Genomic DNA, 20093 nt, shown 5'->3' on the forward strand with positions numbered 1-20093 from the left:
TCTCAGTTCTTTCAGAGAACAACAACATTAAAGAACATATAAACAAATGTTGCTATATGTAAGTAAGCCTATGTATACACCACATATATTTATATATATTTAGATATATATATATAAACTTGATGCTGTTGTCGACCTTGTGGCTTTTCGATATCAACTGAAAACCACTTTGAGCGTTCGATAAACTTGTAGCGCCAATTCAGAGTTTTGGAGTGTGGAGCGGAGAGACTTAAAAATAACAACAAATTAAACAGCAATAACAACAACACAAGCAGCAGCAACAACAAAGGCAACTACAGCAACAAATTAAAGCAAAAGCAACAACAACAACAAGCTTAAATACAAGAACAACAGGCGACACCGTCGAAAGCAGCGTATATGAGACGCTGAATTGTGTTAACATGTTTCTTTCTTGTCTCCTCAACGTCGTCTCTGTATCTCTCTCTCTCTCTTGCTCTTTTTGTCCCTGTGTATATCGCTCTCTTTCTAGCTGGTTATAGCCCTCTCTTTCGCTCTTGAAAGCCTCCATCTCTGCTGCAGGTAGACTGCGCAGGTGAACAGGTTTGTTTTTCTATCAAAATGTCCAAACGCTGTTGCACCTTTTAATATTAATAATAATAAAATGAGAAGCAAGAGACCAAAAGGCAATAACAACAACTAGAAAATTCATTTGATTAGCTAAACGACTTTGAGATACTCTTTTTTTAGGGGGATCTTAGGAGACATATACTATAGCTTATAAGAAATGGAAGAAGGATGAGGTTTAGGGATTACCATAAATATTTTCTTTATAATTAATGTATATTTTATATTATCTTTAGGATTTTATTTGTATTTTCCAATAGCTAGTTTTATTGTTAGCTAATAATTGAATAAGAAAATTATATTGCTTACTATTTTTATAATTTATAAAATGTTTCTTTAATTTAGATACGGAAAGTAATCAAAGAAACATTTTTTGCGATATCCAGAAATAATAATTACCAAGAAATCTCCAATATATTGTAAACCATTTATCTAAATTGATTTTTTACTATTTTATTTATAACAATTTCCTCCGAATTAACCCATATACCCCACCTCCATGAAAGTGTATAGAAATGCTCCATTTGCAAGCGCATGCGTGACAGTGACTTGGGGTCTGTGTCTCTGTCCGCTTCATCGCCGCACCTCCTTTTGGCCCCCGGAGGCTGTGAAACGGCGACAACAGTAAAAATATTGAAATATTGTCAATCAAGGGGCTAACATGGGGTGGGGAACACTGAGATACTGAGGGGCTACGGGCTGGGATTAAAGGGGGGGAATTCGTGGAGAGACACAGTCGGGTTCTATACAAACGATAAGAGCCACTAAAAGTGTCGCTATTCCCCGGTTCGAAATAAAAAAAAATTAAAATAAAATAAAGGAGGAAAAAAACCAGCCGAAAAAAAACGAGCAAAAATATATGTTTTACAGCTCAGAAATTTAATATGAGCGACTAAAGTGAAAGTAAGCAGAGATGTGTGGGCTATATATACTATATAAAGTATATATGTATATATCTCCGTTCGGAAGAGTGCGAGTGACCGCGAACACTGTCATATCAGAAGGCTATACCCGAAGGTTATCCTTGTGTATGGAAATTTCACAAAATGCATTCGCATTTCGAACAATTTGTGGGGTTTCCGCGTATAGCAATAAGGAAAAGGTCCCTTTCTATACACTGGGCAGCAAAACTAGGGCCAAAAGTTTATGGAAATTAACCAAAATTCCATAAAAGTATAAATTAATATACACAAGTCTATATAGGTTGGGGGAACTTTATGCCTTGGCAAATGTCAAAGTTTGTATATTTTTTTTTTTGGAGAAGAACTTCTCAACGCGAACGATTTCGTCATTAATTATTATTAATTTATTTTCATGGCCATCAAATATTATTGCACTTTAAGCTTTGCTTGAATACGAAATTTGTTTTCTTTAAAACTTTACGTAGGAGATATTCTATTAATATCTCTATCAAATGTCAAAGGGTAATTTGTATAAGAAAGGAAATGCAAATTTTAGTATTCAGCATTTTATGACGTCGTTATCAATTTTGAGATATATTTTATGGATTATCGACGTTGGTTGATTTTTAACAAATTATTGAGTGACTATAATAATAAACATTGTATCTTTAGTTATTGGAAAGAAAATAATACTGTACTTAAGCTTTAAATCTAGGTATTAATTACCGAAAACTGCGTTTCCCAACATACTATCTAGTGATTGATGCAATCCCGGGAATTGTTTTCCGTTCGATAATTAATGAAATTATATATCGACGCATTTTCGCGAAAGTATCGTATGTCGAAAAATCCAATTTTACAGGAGAAGCTTTTTTGTGCTTTAATCTCTTAGGAAGCTCTATAGAAAAGACAAAATTGAAACTTAATTTTTATCGGAACTATAGGGTTTTCAGTTATAATATTTCACAGGGTAGTGAGACATTAGGTGCCCAACAATTTTGCATTAAAATCTCAATTTCGAAAAAAAGCGACATACGATACTTTCGCGAAAATGCGTCGATATGTATATTTATGAATCCATATTCCGCTGTAAAGGGGTGCGCGATTGCATAACTCTTCGTGCGGTTAAATAATGGAAAAATGTGCATAAACAATAAAATTGTTTTATTGCTTAAATGGCGAGAATAGTAAAAACGTAAAAATCGTACATTGCTTTGCACTCAACTCAACCGAATAATCTGGCTAATTTGGGGGATCGTAAAGGCTTTTTATAAGCCAACTCTCAGCCTGCCCCGAAGGCTGCATATTGGCAAATGCAATTTTGCTGGGTTTTTTTTTGCGATGAAGCTTTTTGACATTTGGATTGTTTGTTGTTTAATGGAAGCTTTAAGCTTCAAAAAGGCGTTTCCTGCTGGAGAGTGTAATTTTTTGATTGATTTTCCTTTAATCTATAGTTTATGTAAATATTGTTTGGTTGGGTGCTTCAAAAAGAAGCTTTTTTGTTTGATTTTTCAAATATATTTAAACCGAAAAGTCCATTTTTCACAATAGGCATAAGTTTGCTGTATGAATTAGTTGGGAATTTTAGTGCAATTTGCTTTAAACTTACTAGCAAGTTTTTTGCTTTCCTAAAAGCAGGTTCGTTTTTGCTTTCTTTCCTTCTTTTCTGTTATCAAACATTAGGGGAACTTCGAGTTACACTTTTAAAAAACCTTTAAGAAGCCTCTATAAATTTTTAATTTAATTTTTACACCTTTCACCCATCTGCTTTTTAAATCAAAACCCCGTTGCATGGTGTAAATTAAGACGCTGCATGGAAGGGATATGTTATGCGGTGACAGACAGACACAATGGAAAGGATGGCTTGAAACAAAGGTCAGTCGGCCTTATATATACAAAAAATTCCACTACAGATGCAGCTTGTGCCCCATCTCCTGGCCAAGCCATCCCCAGTTCGATCTGTCTCTGTCGCCGCTTTAATTTGACTTTAATGAAAACGTGGCAAGCCGAACACTTTTGGCAAGCAGCAGGCAGACGTTGAATGTGGCTGGGAATGGGTTGGGGATGGGTATGGGGATGTGGCTGTGGACATGTCCTCAGCTGCTTATCATGGGGGCCAGCAAACAAAACAAACTGTACATCAACCGAGGCCGAGATCCAAGCTGAGAGAGTGCGAGGCCAAAGCCAAGAGCAACACGCAAGGTCCAGCAAACGGGCCACATGCCAAAACCCAAACCCAAACTGAGTCGCAGTCTCAGTCCGAGTCTGAGTCCAAGTCCGAATCGAAGACGAAGACGACGTTTGCTCGGTCCATATGCGGAAACGCAATTTTGTCGTTATTTATGGACCTTGCCGCGCATGCAACATGCACGCCGCGTTGGCCAAAACCAACCAGGCGATGTTGCTGTTGTTGCAGATGATGCTGCTGCTGCTGCTGCAGCCTCTGCTATAACAGGATGGGACATTGGCATTAGAACCATGCACTGAAGAAAATGTGAGAACAGTAGGTGTAAAAGGGATTCTTGGTTTGGAAATATGATTTCTTGAAAAAGGATAAATGTAGTTCTTGATAAAGAGATTTCTGAAGGTGATTTAAAATTATTTTTAACTTCTTATTTCGGAATAAGACAATATTTCACTAAAATTGGGAAAAAAAATATATATTCCTCGCCGTGTAAAAAATATAGAAGGAGGCCGAGGAGGAATGAAATGGCTCTCTGCAGATGCAGATGCGATGGCGTTGCCAAGATGTCCGAGCGGTGGCCGTGGTGGTGGTGGTGGCGATCCAAAAGATCCAAACGATCCGAACGATCCAGCAAGCGATGCAACAACGATCCAAACGATCCATGCAGATGACGATGACTTAGTTGCCGCTGCTGCTGCGAGGCGGCACCTTGCTCAAGGAGGCTGCGCTTGCATCTCACCTCGCTAACGGTTCTCTATTAGATTAATTTATATTCAAATTTTTATTACCCGCGCATACCACACCGCCGCCCGGGTAGAGAGACTGCTCTAAAATGAATTGCCAGGCGGATCGGATGGGATGCAAGAAGGAGCAGAGGCAGGAGGAGCTGAGCTGGGTTTCCGTGGTGCTGGAACTCTGGGTGTTATTAGCTCTCGCCTACTTGCACATTTGATGCACGCCAGAATGCCAAAGTTGTTGCTGTTGTTGTTGCTGTTGTAGGGGCAGCAATAACGTATAGAATAAACAGTTACAACGGAAGCTGTCATTCCACTTGGAGGAATGGGAATAAAGCTAGAGTTCTGGGGAGCTGAAGCCATTGGGGAATGGCCAGCCACCGATGAGGATGAGGAGGACTCCCGGCTTGAACTCAATGTTTGGGCCATGGAATGGGTGAAGCCAGAATATGCGCTGGCGTTGCCGTTGCCCGGCCCGGCCTAGCCCGGGCCTGGCCTATCGCAATAATTAACAGTAAAATGTGCGCGCGCGCGCGGTGCAAAAGCGGTTAATTCAAATGCATGAGAAATGCAAATGACAAACATTGATTTGAAAGGACCAGAAGACCGAGGAACCGCCAAATAGAAGCCAAAACTCTCTGCCTCTGCCACTGCCATTGCCTGTGTCCCCAATTAAGATGTTGATGTGGTAACCGACCAACAGACCCGACCCCCTCTTCTGTCCATGACGAAGGCAATTAGTCGAGATTTATGTTGCCGATAGAACAGGCGCTCCAATGAATACATCTAGTTGAGTTGGAGTGGGCTTAGGGATATCGTATTATATGTAAATCTAGGATAATATCTGTTGTTAACTTTTGAGTAATTCTTTATATTTATTTGGTTTTTTTTCTAGGTGATTCAAGTTGTGGTGGAGATTGTGACTAAGAAGACTTCATTAACTGACGACTGAGAAGGTAAGTAGGATTTTTGGAGTTTTATTTAAAGTTTAAATTGTTAAAGTTTCCTGAAGAATAGAAAATGGTTTTCCTATAAATAGCCATTAAAAGAAGCTTAGAAATCATAAGAATGACTTATAATTAATGAATATTGTTTACTCAACATGCAAATTACAAAATTTCCTTTGTTTAAAAAGTCCTACTTAACATCAAGAGAAGAATCCTTAACAGAATTTTCCAAATAACTTGCTTTAAGGACTGTTAGAACTTAAGATTCTCGTACGCATTTTTTAAGCTTTTTGCAACAATACCTCCTACCAGTAGGTATACAAAAAACCCTAAATTTGTGCCCCCCAAGAGTCCCAATTAAGCCACTAATTAAGGGGCACAACATAACCTTTAGTAAAACACAAAGGGTAACACTTGGCCGAAGACCAACCCTTGCCAATGGCTACCAAAAAGACCCCTTGTGAAGTTCAACGCCTCTTGTGGGCAATTATGAGTTCACAGCAGTAAATATGGATATAAAAGAGGGGTCAATTTTAAGCTTACATTATATAAAAATAGTTTTATAAAATAAAGACAGAAGTTATAGGAAAAATATAATAAATTCATAGCTTCTATGATACTAATTAGATATTTCATAATATCAAAACGTCATCAAATAATGAAATAAAATATTTTAAGCCAAAATCCATGGCCTTCACTTTTGTAGCATACTTTTGGGCAATTTTAAAACGATATTAAATCTCTAGGCGTTTATTTTTGACCTCTAAATATTTATAAGAACTCCATAAAAGTTTTAAAATTATTTCGCAAAGTGCACTCACCTCTGCAAATGCTCCTCCACCCCAGCGGGCAGAGCGCCATCGGCCACTATGTAGACAGGCTGTCCGCCGGCGCCCGTGGCGGTGGCATAAGGAAGTCCAGCCTGGACAACGACCTGACCGTCGGACACCAGGCTTCCTATGTCGCCGCCCGAATAGATCTCCAGACCCTTCTGATCCGTGGTGGAGTATATAACCGTCTTGCTGCCGTCGTTGTAGATCAGATCGATATGCTTGTCAGTCTGATACAGATCCGGATCGAGTTTCTGGGGCACGGACAGGTGGGGCAGCTGCTTGACCACCCCATTGGGATCGGAGGTGGTGTAGATGATGGGCCCACCTCCGGCGGCGGCTGCTGCTGCTGCCGCGGCAGCCGCATGCTTTTTGTGGTCCTCATAAATGTCCGCCTCCGTCTTGATCACGTTGCTGTCATTGCCACCGCTGTAATGCAGCACGGAGGCGTCCAGGGGCAGGGGAGAGGTCTGATAGACATTACCCTGACCATGGTCATTGTTCATCTTCTGGGCCTGATTGTACATGGCGGTGGCCACCGCATTGTCGTTGGGCATCAGTTTGGAGGGATCGCTGACGATTCGCGTGAGGATGTGCTCGCCGGCCTCATTCCGCGACAGGATGTGATGCTCCCCGTTGATGATTTCCCGCGAGATGATCTGCTGTTGCTCGCCATTGGGACCCACGACTCGGATTATCTGGTTCTCATCGAACTCGATCTTGGCCAGCGGCTGGTGCTCCGTCTGCTGTTGCTGCTGCTGTTGGGCCTGTTGGTTGCCCATTTGGGCAGCAATCCTGGCATCGATGGCATGACCCTCGTCGGGATTACTGCCGCCTCCGCCACCTGGTCCGCCATCAGGTGGCATCACCACCTTGGGTGTTTCGTAGATAAAGACAGCCTCCTTGTCGTACAGCTTGGAGTTGTCCGTGTGCAGGTCCAGCACATTGACATTCGTCATGGTGGCCAATTCCGGCTGTGGTGAATCCGGCGATCGGTGCATTGTGGTCAGAAGTGGCACACCGTTGGGCGCCAGCGGTGAGCTGTTGTTGTTGTTGCCTCCTCCGCCGCCTCCTCCTCCTCCGTTATTTCCTCCGCTGCCCTGCTGGATGGGCGACAGAGAGGCGTCACTTAGGATACCCACACCCACACCAACACCCACGCCCAGGCGACTGTGCTGCTGATGCTGGTGAAGATTATGGGCGTGATTGTGGCCGTGCGAATGGCCGTGGGACAGCGAGAGCTCGTTGGACGTGATGACGCTCGTTGTGGCGGTGGATGTGGACATTATTTGCTGTGGCTGGTGGCTCCTGCTGCTTCTGCTTACTGAACTAATTTGAACTGGACTTGGACTTGAACCTGGACTTGGCTTCCGAATTGCACTATGACTTGGTCATGGACTGGTCGTGGACTGGTCATCGATGCCCGGTCCTTGGGAGGTTGCTCAAGTTCAAGTTGCTGCTGCTGTTGCTGCTGCTGCTGGCAAGTATAAACATAATAAATATCACTAATCAACGGATTGATGGAAGGCACTTCGTTGTTGTAGTTGTAGTTGTAGTTCGTGGTTGCTCCAGTTACAGATGGATAGTTTCTTGGTTGGATTTGATGGTTTGTTGGTTCTTGGTTGGATCTTCGTCTTGCTTGTTGGTTGTGTGGTGTGTCGTTGTTTCAATTACTGCATTCTATGGCACTAAGGAACTTCCTTCGCTTCGTTCTCAGCTCAGCTGCAATTAGACAACAAGACAATGGACATAATTAGTACCAGTTGTGGGAAAGAGATATAGATTTAGTAGAGTTTTTTGTTAGGGAGTGAAAGACAAACTGGAGCAGAGATCTAAGATTTCTGGGTTCAAGTGTTGAAACAACCCAAGAAAGAAAGGTGTAAACTGTCAGGTAGTATAGGTAGTAATTATTATTATAAACTAACATGTACAAAAAGTCTTTCTTTTAATTTGTATTGCCAAGAATATGGTAAGACAACGGAAATATAAACTGAATCAATAAAGTTCTTTAGGTTTGAGGCCTAGTTGGCTTCGAATTGGTAAAAATCAAAGCGGTATAAGCTTTCTAACAAAATCCACTAATTATTCTTGAAAGTTCAATGCCTCTAAACTGCTCTCAGTTGTCACCCAATAAACCCAGTTAAGCCCGCTAAATACAGTGTGAATCATGGCCTTATGCTGTCTCAAAGGCAATTCCCATTTAGCATTTCAAAAGGGCCTTTGCCAATCACCTTTAATTTTCACCTGTCGTTGGCGGCAATTACCAATAAGTTCGTAAAGCAAAAAAAAAAAATAAATAAAAGAAGACAACAACACAATAAAAAGTGGCATCCGTCTGGCGGCAGTCTGCTTGGCGCCCGCCACCCCCGCCTTCGCAGACACTCGAAGAAAAAACGGGTTCAAACGATGAGCACACACAAAAAGCAGTCAACAAACAAACAACAAAAGCGGAAAAGCGCAAAGGGGCAAACACAACACACAATACAAAAAAAAAACCACACACACACAAAAAATGGGAGGGAATGAAGGCAAGCAAAAAAATAAATAAGTAACACGTGGCCGTCGAACTAGTTTGACTCCTTCGCAAATGTCAAACGTGTAACTGCATAACTCAGCGCGGTTCATCAGCAGCGGCCGAGGCAGAGGCAGAACAACAAAGCAACAAACACAACAAGGTAACAAAACAGGTGGAAGAAGCCTCGACGTCAACTGCGACTGAGGCAGCGACGGAGAGCAGCAACCATATTTGTGTGTTGTATTTTTTTTCTTCTGTATTTTGTTTACTGTTTACAACGGGGCTTTGTGTGAAATTAAACACAGTACTACTTATATATACTATATATATACATATATATGTATGTCCAAAGCACAGCAGAGACGACAGCCAAAGCAAACCAGTCAGTCCATCAGCTGTTAATAGTCCAGAATCCCCCATCTCGGCCGAGTTAGCAAAACATGTTTATGAGGGATTTTGAAACCGAAACTGAAACCTAACCGAAACGCAGCCCAAACACAAAACAGCAACAGCAACAACAACAACATCGAGAACAGGTACTACTCCACACCGGTAGCAACAGGCCCAAACAACAACAATCAGCTCCAGCTCAATCCTTGACCTAATCCAGAAGGCTGACTTTCTGGTTCCACGCCAAGCCTGCCCAGGTTCAGGTTCAGCTTCGGCTACAGGTCCAGGTCCAGGTCCAGGTTCGGACCAGTGCCAGTGCCAGTTCCCAGTTCCACCGATATTGTTGTTTGATGATAAAGCCAAAAATTGCTGCTGCCGCCAGAGTTCACACTGGTGTTGCTGCTGCCGCTGCCGATGCTGCTGCTGTTGCTGCTGGGATGTGGATGTGGATAAACTCGTTTGTCAGCCCAACCCGGCGAGTTCACGACGTCTGACGACCGACTGGCTCCTCGCCGGGTTCCGTTAGTAGGTGAGGTCAGTGTCATGCGGCGGCGGTGTGCGCCTATAGACTAGTTTTTTTTTTGGCACTGACCATCCACTTCCACCTAAGGCATCCCACGCGGAAGGCATCCCCAAGCTAGTTGGAATTTTGTAATTAAACTTTATCTAGAGGTTAAAGCGAGGAAGAACTTCTTGACTTCAGAAGGGTCTGCTTACCAAACTTGGTATGTTTAAATTGAAAAGGTCCTGAGATATCGGAGATATCAGATTTGAATATAATACTGCATACCAAGTTTATAATCTTTTTCTAGATCTTGCACTTCAAAATCTCTTAGATATTTAGAATATTTCATAGATATAATTAAGATCATATAATATTCTTAAATACATATTTTAAGAATGTTTTTTATCATCTTTCTATATTTATTCCCCAATAATCTATTAAAGATTTTAATCATGATATTTGTAAAATTTTATGTACATTACATTTTGCCATCCAAAATCATAATTTTTCATTTCCAAAGCTAGTAAGCTCCCCAAACGTTTTGATAATAACCAACTAAAATAAAAAGTAATAACTTCAACATGGCAAATTCCCTACAAAATTATCTTGAATATACCAACATCCGATCCGATTTGATGCGAGACCCCCTTGACTTTCTACGCAATTCGAAAGGCAATTAGGAAACAATTAAAGCAACATCAACACCCTGGCTCACGAACGATTCCAGCCATCAAACTGGGTCATCCGTGGTCATATCGAAGCCAAAAGACCATCCACAGCCATATAGACACATCGAGAAAGACCCTCGGGGGATCTGTGGCCCGGACCAAACTTTCCAACTTGCCGCTTGAATGGAAGATGAAAGATTGAGTACGATGGGGGGCACGGAGTGCGGAGTGCAGAGATAAAGGTGGATAGATGGATTCTGGCCAAGACCCATTACTCATACAGTGGGTGCAAAAGAAATCAGCAAACGGCGAAGAAAAGCAACAGATAACCAACGCAAATGGGAAGCGATGTGGCGAAGATAATCCCAATTAATCTCATTGAGGAGATATGAGAGGAAACTTTCTTGACAAAAATGGTTATTTATAGAGAGATTATGGCACAGGCTAATGCTTTAATGATAAAACATAACTATTAAGAAGTATTAAGAACAATTTCTAACTAATAGAATAATAGTAATTATAATATTATTAAAATATCTTTTCTAAGGAATTATTTTCATTAAAATTTCGAACTATCTCACCTCAAAAGAACCTCTAACTTTCAAGTTAGTTTTCTTATTTATATTTAATGACTTGTAAACATTTATGGCTTACACCCCCGCAATGATAATACCTTTAATTATTACGCTACATTGCGCGAGATTTACAGCTATTCGATCATCAAAACAGGTATGCCAACAAAAGCGTAGTTGAGAGTAGGAAACTTATGGGCAATTACTGTATTGATTGGCTTAACAATAAATCGTAAATCAAGTTTAAACTAAGCTAAGCAAAAGAGAGAGAACTGCAAGCTAACGGCCTTTCTAGATCACTATAAGGAAATCTTTTGCAGCGAAAGCTATTTGCATATTTATAGCTTGCAGAACCTTGATCAATTTAAATCTAAAGCTAGGTTTCTTGAAGGCAATCTGGTGATATATACATATGTATCTTATGGAATAAGATGCAAAATAAAGTTCACTTTAATACATTTTCGATCCCCCAAGACCCCGAGAGCTACTGCTAATATTTTCATCAAACCCTAGAAACTGTCCACCTACGCTGGCTTCTTGGTTACCAAAGACCCATAAAATACAATCATGTATTTACTATATGTTGTAAATTAACCCTCTCTTCCAAGTTTACCTCTGATTCTATCAGTTGGGAATCATCATCATCATCATCATCACATGTGAACATATAACCGCCGAGATCCCGGACAACGCCTACAACGTGAGATCTATGGGTCCGGGTTTCCTATTATCCAGTGACCACCTTTTTCCCCCCTTTAATACCAACGATCTTAGATACAAACGTAGTGAATACCAAAAGCAATTCCATTTCCAATCCCATTAAGATTTGACATAATTTGAAATTTGGATTTTACGTCTCCTCTACCATACTTAGGGAGAATATGGTGGAGATACGAGAGAGGAGAAGAGAAGACCGAAGACTGGGGCGGGTAAGAAAAGACAAGAGAAGAAATGCGCAGCGTAACCCTAAGACATCAACGGTCAGAGTTGCGGGCATCAATAACCAAAGCCAAAGACTGGAGACTGAGGCTGAGGCCGGGCACTGGGAATTGGTAGAAGATGCACTGGGAAAAATTTTGGATATTTATTATGGGTTTATTTATTGAAATTATTAAAATGTAAGTTACACTTAAAGGATATTTTGATATTTAGAGTTTCACTGGATTAATGTAAGGAAGATTTATATATTTCAGTATTTAAGATACCACCTCAATATCCCAATTACCAGAAAGTTCACCCTATTTCTCTTCCTGTACAATGGAAAGGGGAATGGCATAAGGGGCATAAAGACGAGGAGTGGGAGAGGCATGGGAATGATGGGGGATGGGGGAACCGCTGCAAGAGTCCGGGAGTCAAGAAGGCCCGAAGAAACGAAGAAAGGCAAAGGCGAAAGAAAAGAAAAACAATAAACGTTAACACGAACACGAAAATAAAATAACTCTCTCACGAAGTTCCCCTTGTGGCCCGCGCCTGTATCTCTTAGTAGGTGTGCGTGTGTTTGTGTGTGTGTGTATCTCACGGCTGAAATGTAACCGTGTTTGTGTCCATGTATGAGTGCTGCGTAGATGTTCATTTTACTGTACCCATAATCGCAGCCCCAAATTGATCACCATCACATCGCACACAAAAGGCAAAAAGACAACGAAAACTAAAAATCATAATAAAAAGAAGAAGCCAAAAAGAACACAAGAAATAAGAGCTATAGAATGAGAGGCCGAAAGTCCAGGGGGAAACGTAATCAGAAAACACACACACACATGGAAGGGGCAACATCATCGATTTTCGAACAAGAAGGCAGCGCGGTTGCTGCGCAGTCGACGTCGACATCGAGAGGCGAAAAAAAAAAAACACCTTTTGATCCCTTTTCGCTCCCACTCTGTTCTGCTGTGGCTCTCTGGATACCTCTCTTGATCGGGCTCTCCCGCTCTAGCACAGCATTTGTTGGCAACACCAATACCTGTGCGCCTTACCTGCTGCTGCTGCTGCTGCGCAGCGGCGACTTCGAAATAAAACCAAACAAAGAGGAATGTGTGCGCGAAAGAAACCCACCAGCAGCAGCAACAACAACAACAGTAACACCAACAACAACATGCCAAGCAATGGCAACAAAAACAACAACATTAACTGAGGCTGGGAGCTCCGAAAGACTAAGGCTATGGACACAACGATGTCTGCACAACATACAGGGTGTCCACTGTACCAGGCCATCCAACCGTAATAGTGCTTGCAATAAACAACCGCAATGAAAGGGTTATAATTTGAATTAAATGGAATTTTTAATTGAATTGGAGTATCTATAGGCTAATAACAACAGTAAAAGAGGGGAAATTGGTTAACTTTAACAGCTGATATTACCTTAAAATCTCATATTATTACTATACAATATTGAACTTATTGAATTAGTATGATTTACTTTCTATTGTCCATTATATGTGTTACTATAAAAAGATCAATTGAAGATACAAGCCAATAATTCCAAATTTATGAGAACATGCTCTATATCAGACTAGATTAACACCAACTTAACACAAAAGGTTGTTAATACTTTGTTTTATACTTATAATTAATTAAATACTTTACCAATATGAAAACCTACATTTCCTAAAAAACTCTGTAAAATATATATTCAAATTTCTTTAAATAGTTTAAAAAAAGTCTTTTACTTCTTACTATTTTTTAATATTCCTTTTTGAATATCTCAGCTAACCACTATCACTATCCTAAAACAAAATTATAAATCAAAAAAGTTATTAGGACACAATTAAAACCCAATTTATAGGGTATTTTTCGAGTACCCAATCCTCGGGGATACTCTAAACAATTACAAAAGTGCACTTTTAGTTTCCAAAAGTGAGCAATAAAACTGTAAAATCCTAAATTCACACATTTATAACCTTCTGTTTGGAAATCGCAACTATTGTTTTTAAATCCCAAGTGAAGCCTGACCTTTATAAGCCAAAATGCACCGAGAGAAATTCTGCCAATCCAAAAAGAAAATTTTCATATTTGATTAAAGTTTCGAATATATTTAATATCCAAATCTCAATTATAGAAAATATTTTTAAATAAATATTTGCTAAATTAAACAATTAATTTAATGTGATATTTGTCAAAATATATACATATATTCTTTTACAATATTCACTCTATCAACTTGAGTTTTTTCTGCATTTAATTCAAAATATTAATTATCACCTTTATCTTGATACAAAATGAATTCAAAATGATCCTCATTTTATGTAAATATTTTCCTAGCTTCATAACCACTTTTCTCACAGTGTAATCCCTGCCTGAGCCGAGCCAGAGCTACAGCCTGATGCGTTTATAATTACTTCTTGGTAGGCTGCTACTCACTTTTGGGCCGTATTGTCCGGATCAGGATGCGGATTTTGGCACTTGGTGAGGATCTATGGCACTCGAGCGGGCTGGAACTGTGTAACTGTGGAGCTGCTAGCTAGCTAGTGGAGTCCGGGAGGCTGTCTGGATCCGATCTTAAATGTTGTTGCTGGTGATGGTGGTGGTGGTGGTGGTGGGCCGATGTTGTTCGTGGTTGTTGGCTGCTGGCTGCTGCTGGTGGGTGCACCTTTCGCCACTCTTTGTGCTGCTTCGGCTGCTGTTATTGTTGTTGTGCGTCTGGGGGCTTTTAGCCTGGCTCTCTGGGCCTTATGGCTTGCACAATGCCTGGCTTTTGGCCGCTTCTAATGCTCGACTCTTTGTGGTATGTGGAGCTGCTGCTGTTGCTGTCGTTGTGCTTGGGCCTGTGCTGGTGCTAGTGGTGCTGCTTGTATCATTGGCGGCTTGTGCATTTTGGCTCAGCATTTTAGCAACATTTCGCCAATGTTGCAGAGATGCCAGAGGAAGGGGGCTTTTTCTTTGCTTTGTTTATTGTATTATTCACTTTTATACACTTTAGTTTTCACGCTTTTTCCCGCTCGTTAGTTAGCTTGTGTGTTTTGTTGGGGCTGGTGGTGGCTGTTGCTGTTATTAATCACTATTTTTATTTTGAATTTTATTATTCGCTGTTCGCTCAGCTTTTTGATGGCGTCTCACGCACACACACACACTTTGAACACACTCGCACAACTCGGAACACTCAAAGCACACACGCTCTCCGAGAGACTGGCACACAGATACTAAAACTCATACTCGCGCACTATCTCACACACACACTCTCGGCTGGCTGTGAATATTTTTTCGCTTTTTTCAGCCTTCTCTTCCTCTTCGTGGCTCAAATAATATCTGTGTGTGCGCGCGCGTGTGTATGTGTGTTTTATTTAATTTCGAAAAAGTTTAAGCGCGATTTTCTGTGTTATTTGTTATTTGTGTTTTGTTTTTCTGTTGTTTGTTTCAAGACACACGCGGCTTAAACAGTTATTTATATAGATCGGTTATCACTGATTTGGATATATAATTCACTGGCGAGCCTCGGATCGGCATTAACTTTTTGACTTTCCGTGTGCGCGGAAAACTTGTCGTCGCTGTCGCTGGATCTCGGCTCTCGGCTATAATGCCCAAAGAGTCAATTGGAGATTGTTCAACTGTTGAATGTGCTGCTGCTGCCTCTGCTGCTGCTGCTGCTGTAGCTGCTGCCTCTGTCGGCGTCTCTGTCGCCTTAGTGGTATTGGTGGCAAGGTGCTGTCCGTGTGCAGGTGAGAGAGCGCTCGATTATTATTGCTTTTTATGGTTTCATCTCTTTCGTAACTGATATTTGAGCGAGGCAGCGACGCGGGCAGCGCTGGCAGCGCCACTCGAATTCATTCGAATCGATGATGTTGTGTGTCTACACTCCAAAATACACACACACACATACACCTGAGTGGCAAACACAGGTAGCTACCCTTTGCGTGTGTTTTGGTGCACCTGCAGAGAGGTGCGCGCAGCAGCAGCAGCAGCAGCTAAGTTAAGCGGGCGCAGGTACAAAAGACTTAGGCCACGAACCTTCTGCTGCCCGATCAAAAGACTTAGGCAACGAACCTCGGCGGTTGTCTTCCACGTGCGGCAGCGAGAGCGAGACGGGGGAGAAGGAGTCGCCTTCACCCGCACTGAGGCTCAACCGCTCCTGCTACGTTCATTTCGCTGCTGCTCCGGGCATTGCATTCATTATCGAAAATTCGAAAATCGCCTTTTCGAACTTGTCGCTGTTCTTTTTAGCCACTGTTGCCATTGTTGTTGCCATTTGGCTTGTAAGCCGCCGTCGCGTGAAAGTGGTAGTGCAATCCAAGCATCAGGTAGAGAAACACACGCACACACTGGCAGCAAAGGTGAGAGAGAGGGATCTGGGAGAGAGATAGAGAGCGCCGCATGCCAATGCACTGAAAGAAATGGTTTAATGATCACTTGGATACCTAAGTTTTCATTTAATTTAATGATTTAGAGAAATGTATATTATGATTTACTATTTTTAGCTAAAGAAAATAATTTTCCACTTAAAAATATATATGCAAATATTTTTTTAAATTAAAAATTTCATTAATTATTTAGCTTTAAGTGGTTCCTATTTTTTCTCCGTGTGGCATACGTAAAATAGTTGTGCATGTACCACAAACGAATATAGCGAATACGCCGTGTTGCTGCCGCCACAGCCTCCGATCGTTCTGGCTCTCTTTCTCCCTTCCCACTTGCTTCCCCTAGCCCGGGCCTGGCTTTTGGTTAGCATCAGTCTCAGATACGATTCTACGAGTACAACCTCGCCAGGCGACGGCAATCAGCGGATCGCCGGACGGCGGACAGACGAAGCTTGTGTGCTTTCCGCCACGGCAAAGGGTGTCTCCCTCATTCCCGCCCCCGCGCTATCCGTCTCTGTTTGTCGTTTGGAGCTGGCGCACGCGTGGATCTGAAGTTTATTGTGGGAATATGTATCGTGGGGATATATCGAATGAAATATAGCGCTCGTTATTATAGCGAAAATATTATGAAGTCTAATATATATGTACATATATATAAGGTTTGAAATATCAGTACAAAAGAATAAAAATCTAAAAATATATGTTACATTAACCGACTATATAGAAAACATTTTTAAAATAACCTTTTTATTTTCTTTATTATTATATCCAACAGAAATATATATTTAAACAAAGTCTAGGGTCTTCTTGGGCACAGTCTAATGTTTTAAAATATATCGAACATATATTGATTTATCGAACTTATTTATACATCGACACATTATCGATATTTTCTACTATATCCGTACTTGGATATGAGTTTACATCGTTGCGCTATAAGGTGTAAAATGTTCATGTAGACTGTGTAGTGATTTCTTTACACGTTAGCGGCGCTAAATGTAAAATAAATCTAACAATTTTTAAATTAAATTTAATTACTTATATAAAATACTTTCAACAGTGGAAAATTATTTCGTTTTGTTTTATAAAATAATAGATTTTCAAATTTAAATTAAAAATGCAATTGATGTGAAAAATATAATAGAATAAAATAGAAAAACAAACATTTTAAAAATTAAAGTTTGATTTGGCGAAATTGCTTATTTATTTTAAATGTACAATAATCTAATATTCCTGAAAAATCTTTTAATAATATGATTTTATTTTAAGCTTTCAGCCAGGCTCCCTCATAACTGACTTACTTTTCAAATTAATAACTGCGCTCACGATCAGAAATTTCTTCTTGATTTAAATGAAAATATTTTAACACCTTTTTTCATAGCAAATAATAAAAAAATGTAAGTAAACCAATATTTTTCCCACAATAGTTTCAAGATTTTTAATTTTTCAGATGTCCGGCAAGATAATTTTTAGAAATGCAACCCAGGACTTGTTAATGATGGAGTTTATGATTGCAAATCCTGACTTTACCAGGGGAATGGAAAACCGTGTTGTTACAGCCGAGAAGTGGGAAGAATTACTTAAGGCTCTGAATTCAGCTGGTCCTCCGGTTAAAACCATTCAAGCATGGAAGAAGGTAAGTGCTTTAGAATGCTCTTAATTTTGTAATTTTAATACATTTTTATTAAACTTTAAGATTCGAGCAAATCGGATTGTTAGTATTCGTTCAAAGCTTGCGAAGTCCCCAAGTGGCGATAACCTGTGCCCGCTTGAGACGAAGGTGGCCTCCATCTGTGGTTTGTTAGGTCCGCCTCAGGGCGTAGTTAGGAGCACCAGGATCAAGAAGCAGCCGGTTCACCTTGTCCTGAATGAGCCCCAAGTCAAGAAGAAGACCCTCGTCAGGCAGAAGCTCCTCAAGAAGAAGCCCATCGTAAAGAAGCAGCCGGATCTCCTTGTCCTAAATGAACCCCTAGTCAAGAAGAAGACCCTCGGCAAGCAGAAGTTTCTCGCAAAGAAGCCCATCGTAAAGAATGAGAGCCTGTCGGACGACGAGGGAGAGTGGGAGGACGTGGACACCAAACCGTTGCACAATCAGCAACCGGGGCCTATGCCGAAGATTCTGCAAACTCTTCAAACAATGACTTCTCAGCAAGCCGAGCATTTTCGTTACATTGAGGAAATCGAAATAAGGAAACTAAAAGTGACCAAGGCCATAATGGAAAATATTGCCAAAATGGTCAACAAATAAAGTTCAAGTTGTAAGTTAAGCCTGAATATTATTGAAAAAGTTAATTTGAACTACTAAAAATTAATTTTGAAACTAGCAAGTAAGAAGTATTTGAAAATTATGGAAAATTATCGTCTTAAGTTTTTTAAAGTTTTTGGACAAGATTTTTTGATAAAATACATATATAAAGTGGTTGAGAAAATTAGTTTGAAACTAACAGATGCTATTAAAAACTACCAAAAAAGGTACTGTTAATTAAGTTAATTTTGAAGAAGTAAATAAACATTATGAAACTATAATCTTAAGTTCTGAAAAGTTTTCGCACAAGATTTATAAATAAAATGTTTGAAAATGGAAAGCTTTTGTGTGATTTTACTAACTTGGCACTTTTATAATTTTAAATATTTTAGGAATTTGGGAATTTCAATACCCCAATAATTTCTATAGGTATATTAAACTTGTTTTTAATACATCTAAATCTAGTTAATCCTTAAATAATTACCTTACCAAAGAATCTCCTCCCGAAAGTAGTACAATAACGAGTTCAAAGTTCGAATTTGAGTTTTATTTTCATGTTGGTTTATTGTTGCAATATATTAAATGTTTAAAACTAAATTTAGGCTTAGTTTAATCATTTTGTTTTCTTTGTATTTATTGATCTTGCCGTGTTTTTGTATTGTTTTTTTTTATGCATTTATTCATTAGTTGTTGATTTTTGTAATAAATTTTATTTATGCTTTTTAACTGGTCGAAACTTTTCACTAATGCTTGATTACGCTTTTCTTTTCTTTTTTTTTTTTGTACATATACGCTATGCAAGTAGTTTATATATATGCATGTATCATGTGTAGGTGTGGTGTTTGTGTGTGTGCGAGTGTGGCCGTGTGTAAAACTAATAAAAACAAACAACAATCGTATTTTAAACGTACTTATATTCTGTATATTCTGTGTTCTTGTGGTTTCAAAAAGTCTTATATATCATCTGTGTCCGTGTACTGCAAAGCAAGAAACCGAAGAGAAACATTCACAGACAAACATTCCCTTTGCTCCTAACAGGACATTGTTTGTGTGTGCTTTGTGTTTTTAACCTGATTTTGCCTAAAATTAATTTAACAAACCATGGAAACTGACGGGGGTTTCGGTTTCGGGCCTCCTCTACTATATATGGAGCAAAAGCGTTTGTCGAATTCTCAATTCCAAGTAGCAGCCTGAGTTTTGAAGGACTAGAAAGGAAGCTGGTTGGATAGCAGAAGAGGTCTTAACAGGATTAATATATTAAAACTGATATTTGAGGGAAACTGTGGAAGATGCTTAAATGCTAGTAAAGTCAATGTTGAAGTGTTGTTTCTGGTTCTGTTCTCTGTTCTAGTGAGTTATTGGTGTCCTTGTGTCCTCTGTGTCCGTGTCGATAGATGCATTAAAACTAGGCACACCAACTAGCTACGAAAAACATTCCCCGACTAACCCGCAACAAAGGTACACACAGGAATCGCTTGTACTTATTTGTTTAAAAACATTTTTGTGCCTTGAAAACACACTGTGACAACCCAAAAGTGTTAACGAAACCAACTTAAGATCGAAGAATACACATTGTTAACTTTTTTTGCGAGCAGGGTTTCGCCATTATCCTGCCCCTAAATTATCCTCTTCTTTATCTGTGTTTTAATTTTTATACCCTTGCAGGGTATTATAATTTCAGTCAGAAGTTTGCAACGCAGTGAAGGAGACCTTTCCGACCCTATAAAGTA

At 40.0% G+C, this 20093-nt stretch overlaps 1 protein-coding gene and 1 pseudogene across 3 annotated transcripts in view; one reads left to right on the plus strand and one right to left on the minus strand.

Annotated features, from left to right (window-relative positions):
- LOC108072916 (uncharacterized) overlaps window positions 1–18703 on the plus strand; it is a 60336-nt gene extending 41633 nt beyond the window's left edge. For 2 of the 3 annotated variants that reach the window (XM_017164250.3, XM_017164252.3), the window contains 4 exons: window positions 5302–5362; window positions 17388–17515; window positions 17569–17754; window positions 17815–18703. In XM_017164250.3, the coding sequence (XP_017019739.1) occupies window positions 17569–17754; window positions 17815–18366 (738 nt within the window). In that variant the 5' untranslated portion in view covers window positions 5302–5362; window positions 17388–17515 and the 3' untranslated portion in view covers window positions 18367–18703. The remainder of the gene's footprint in view (window positions 1–5301; window positions 5363–17387; window positions 17516–17568; window positions 17755–17814) is intronic. The other variant, XM_017164253.3, reaches the window with a different exon arrangement.
- Window positions 1465–15323, minus strand: LOC138927872 (protein grainyhead-like; annotated as a pseudogene).
- Window positions 18704–20093: the final 1390 nt, after the last annotated feature.

This window comes from Drosophila kikkawai, chromosome 2R, assembly GCF_030179895.1.
Source record: "Drosophila kikkawai strain 14028-0561.14 chromosome 2R, DkikHiC1v2, whole genome shotgun sequence".
NCBI classification, from domain to species: Eukaryota; Metazoa; Arthropoda; class Insecta; order Diptera; family Drosophilidae; genus Drosophila; species Drosophila kikkawai.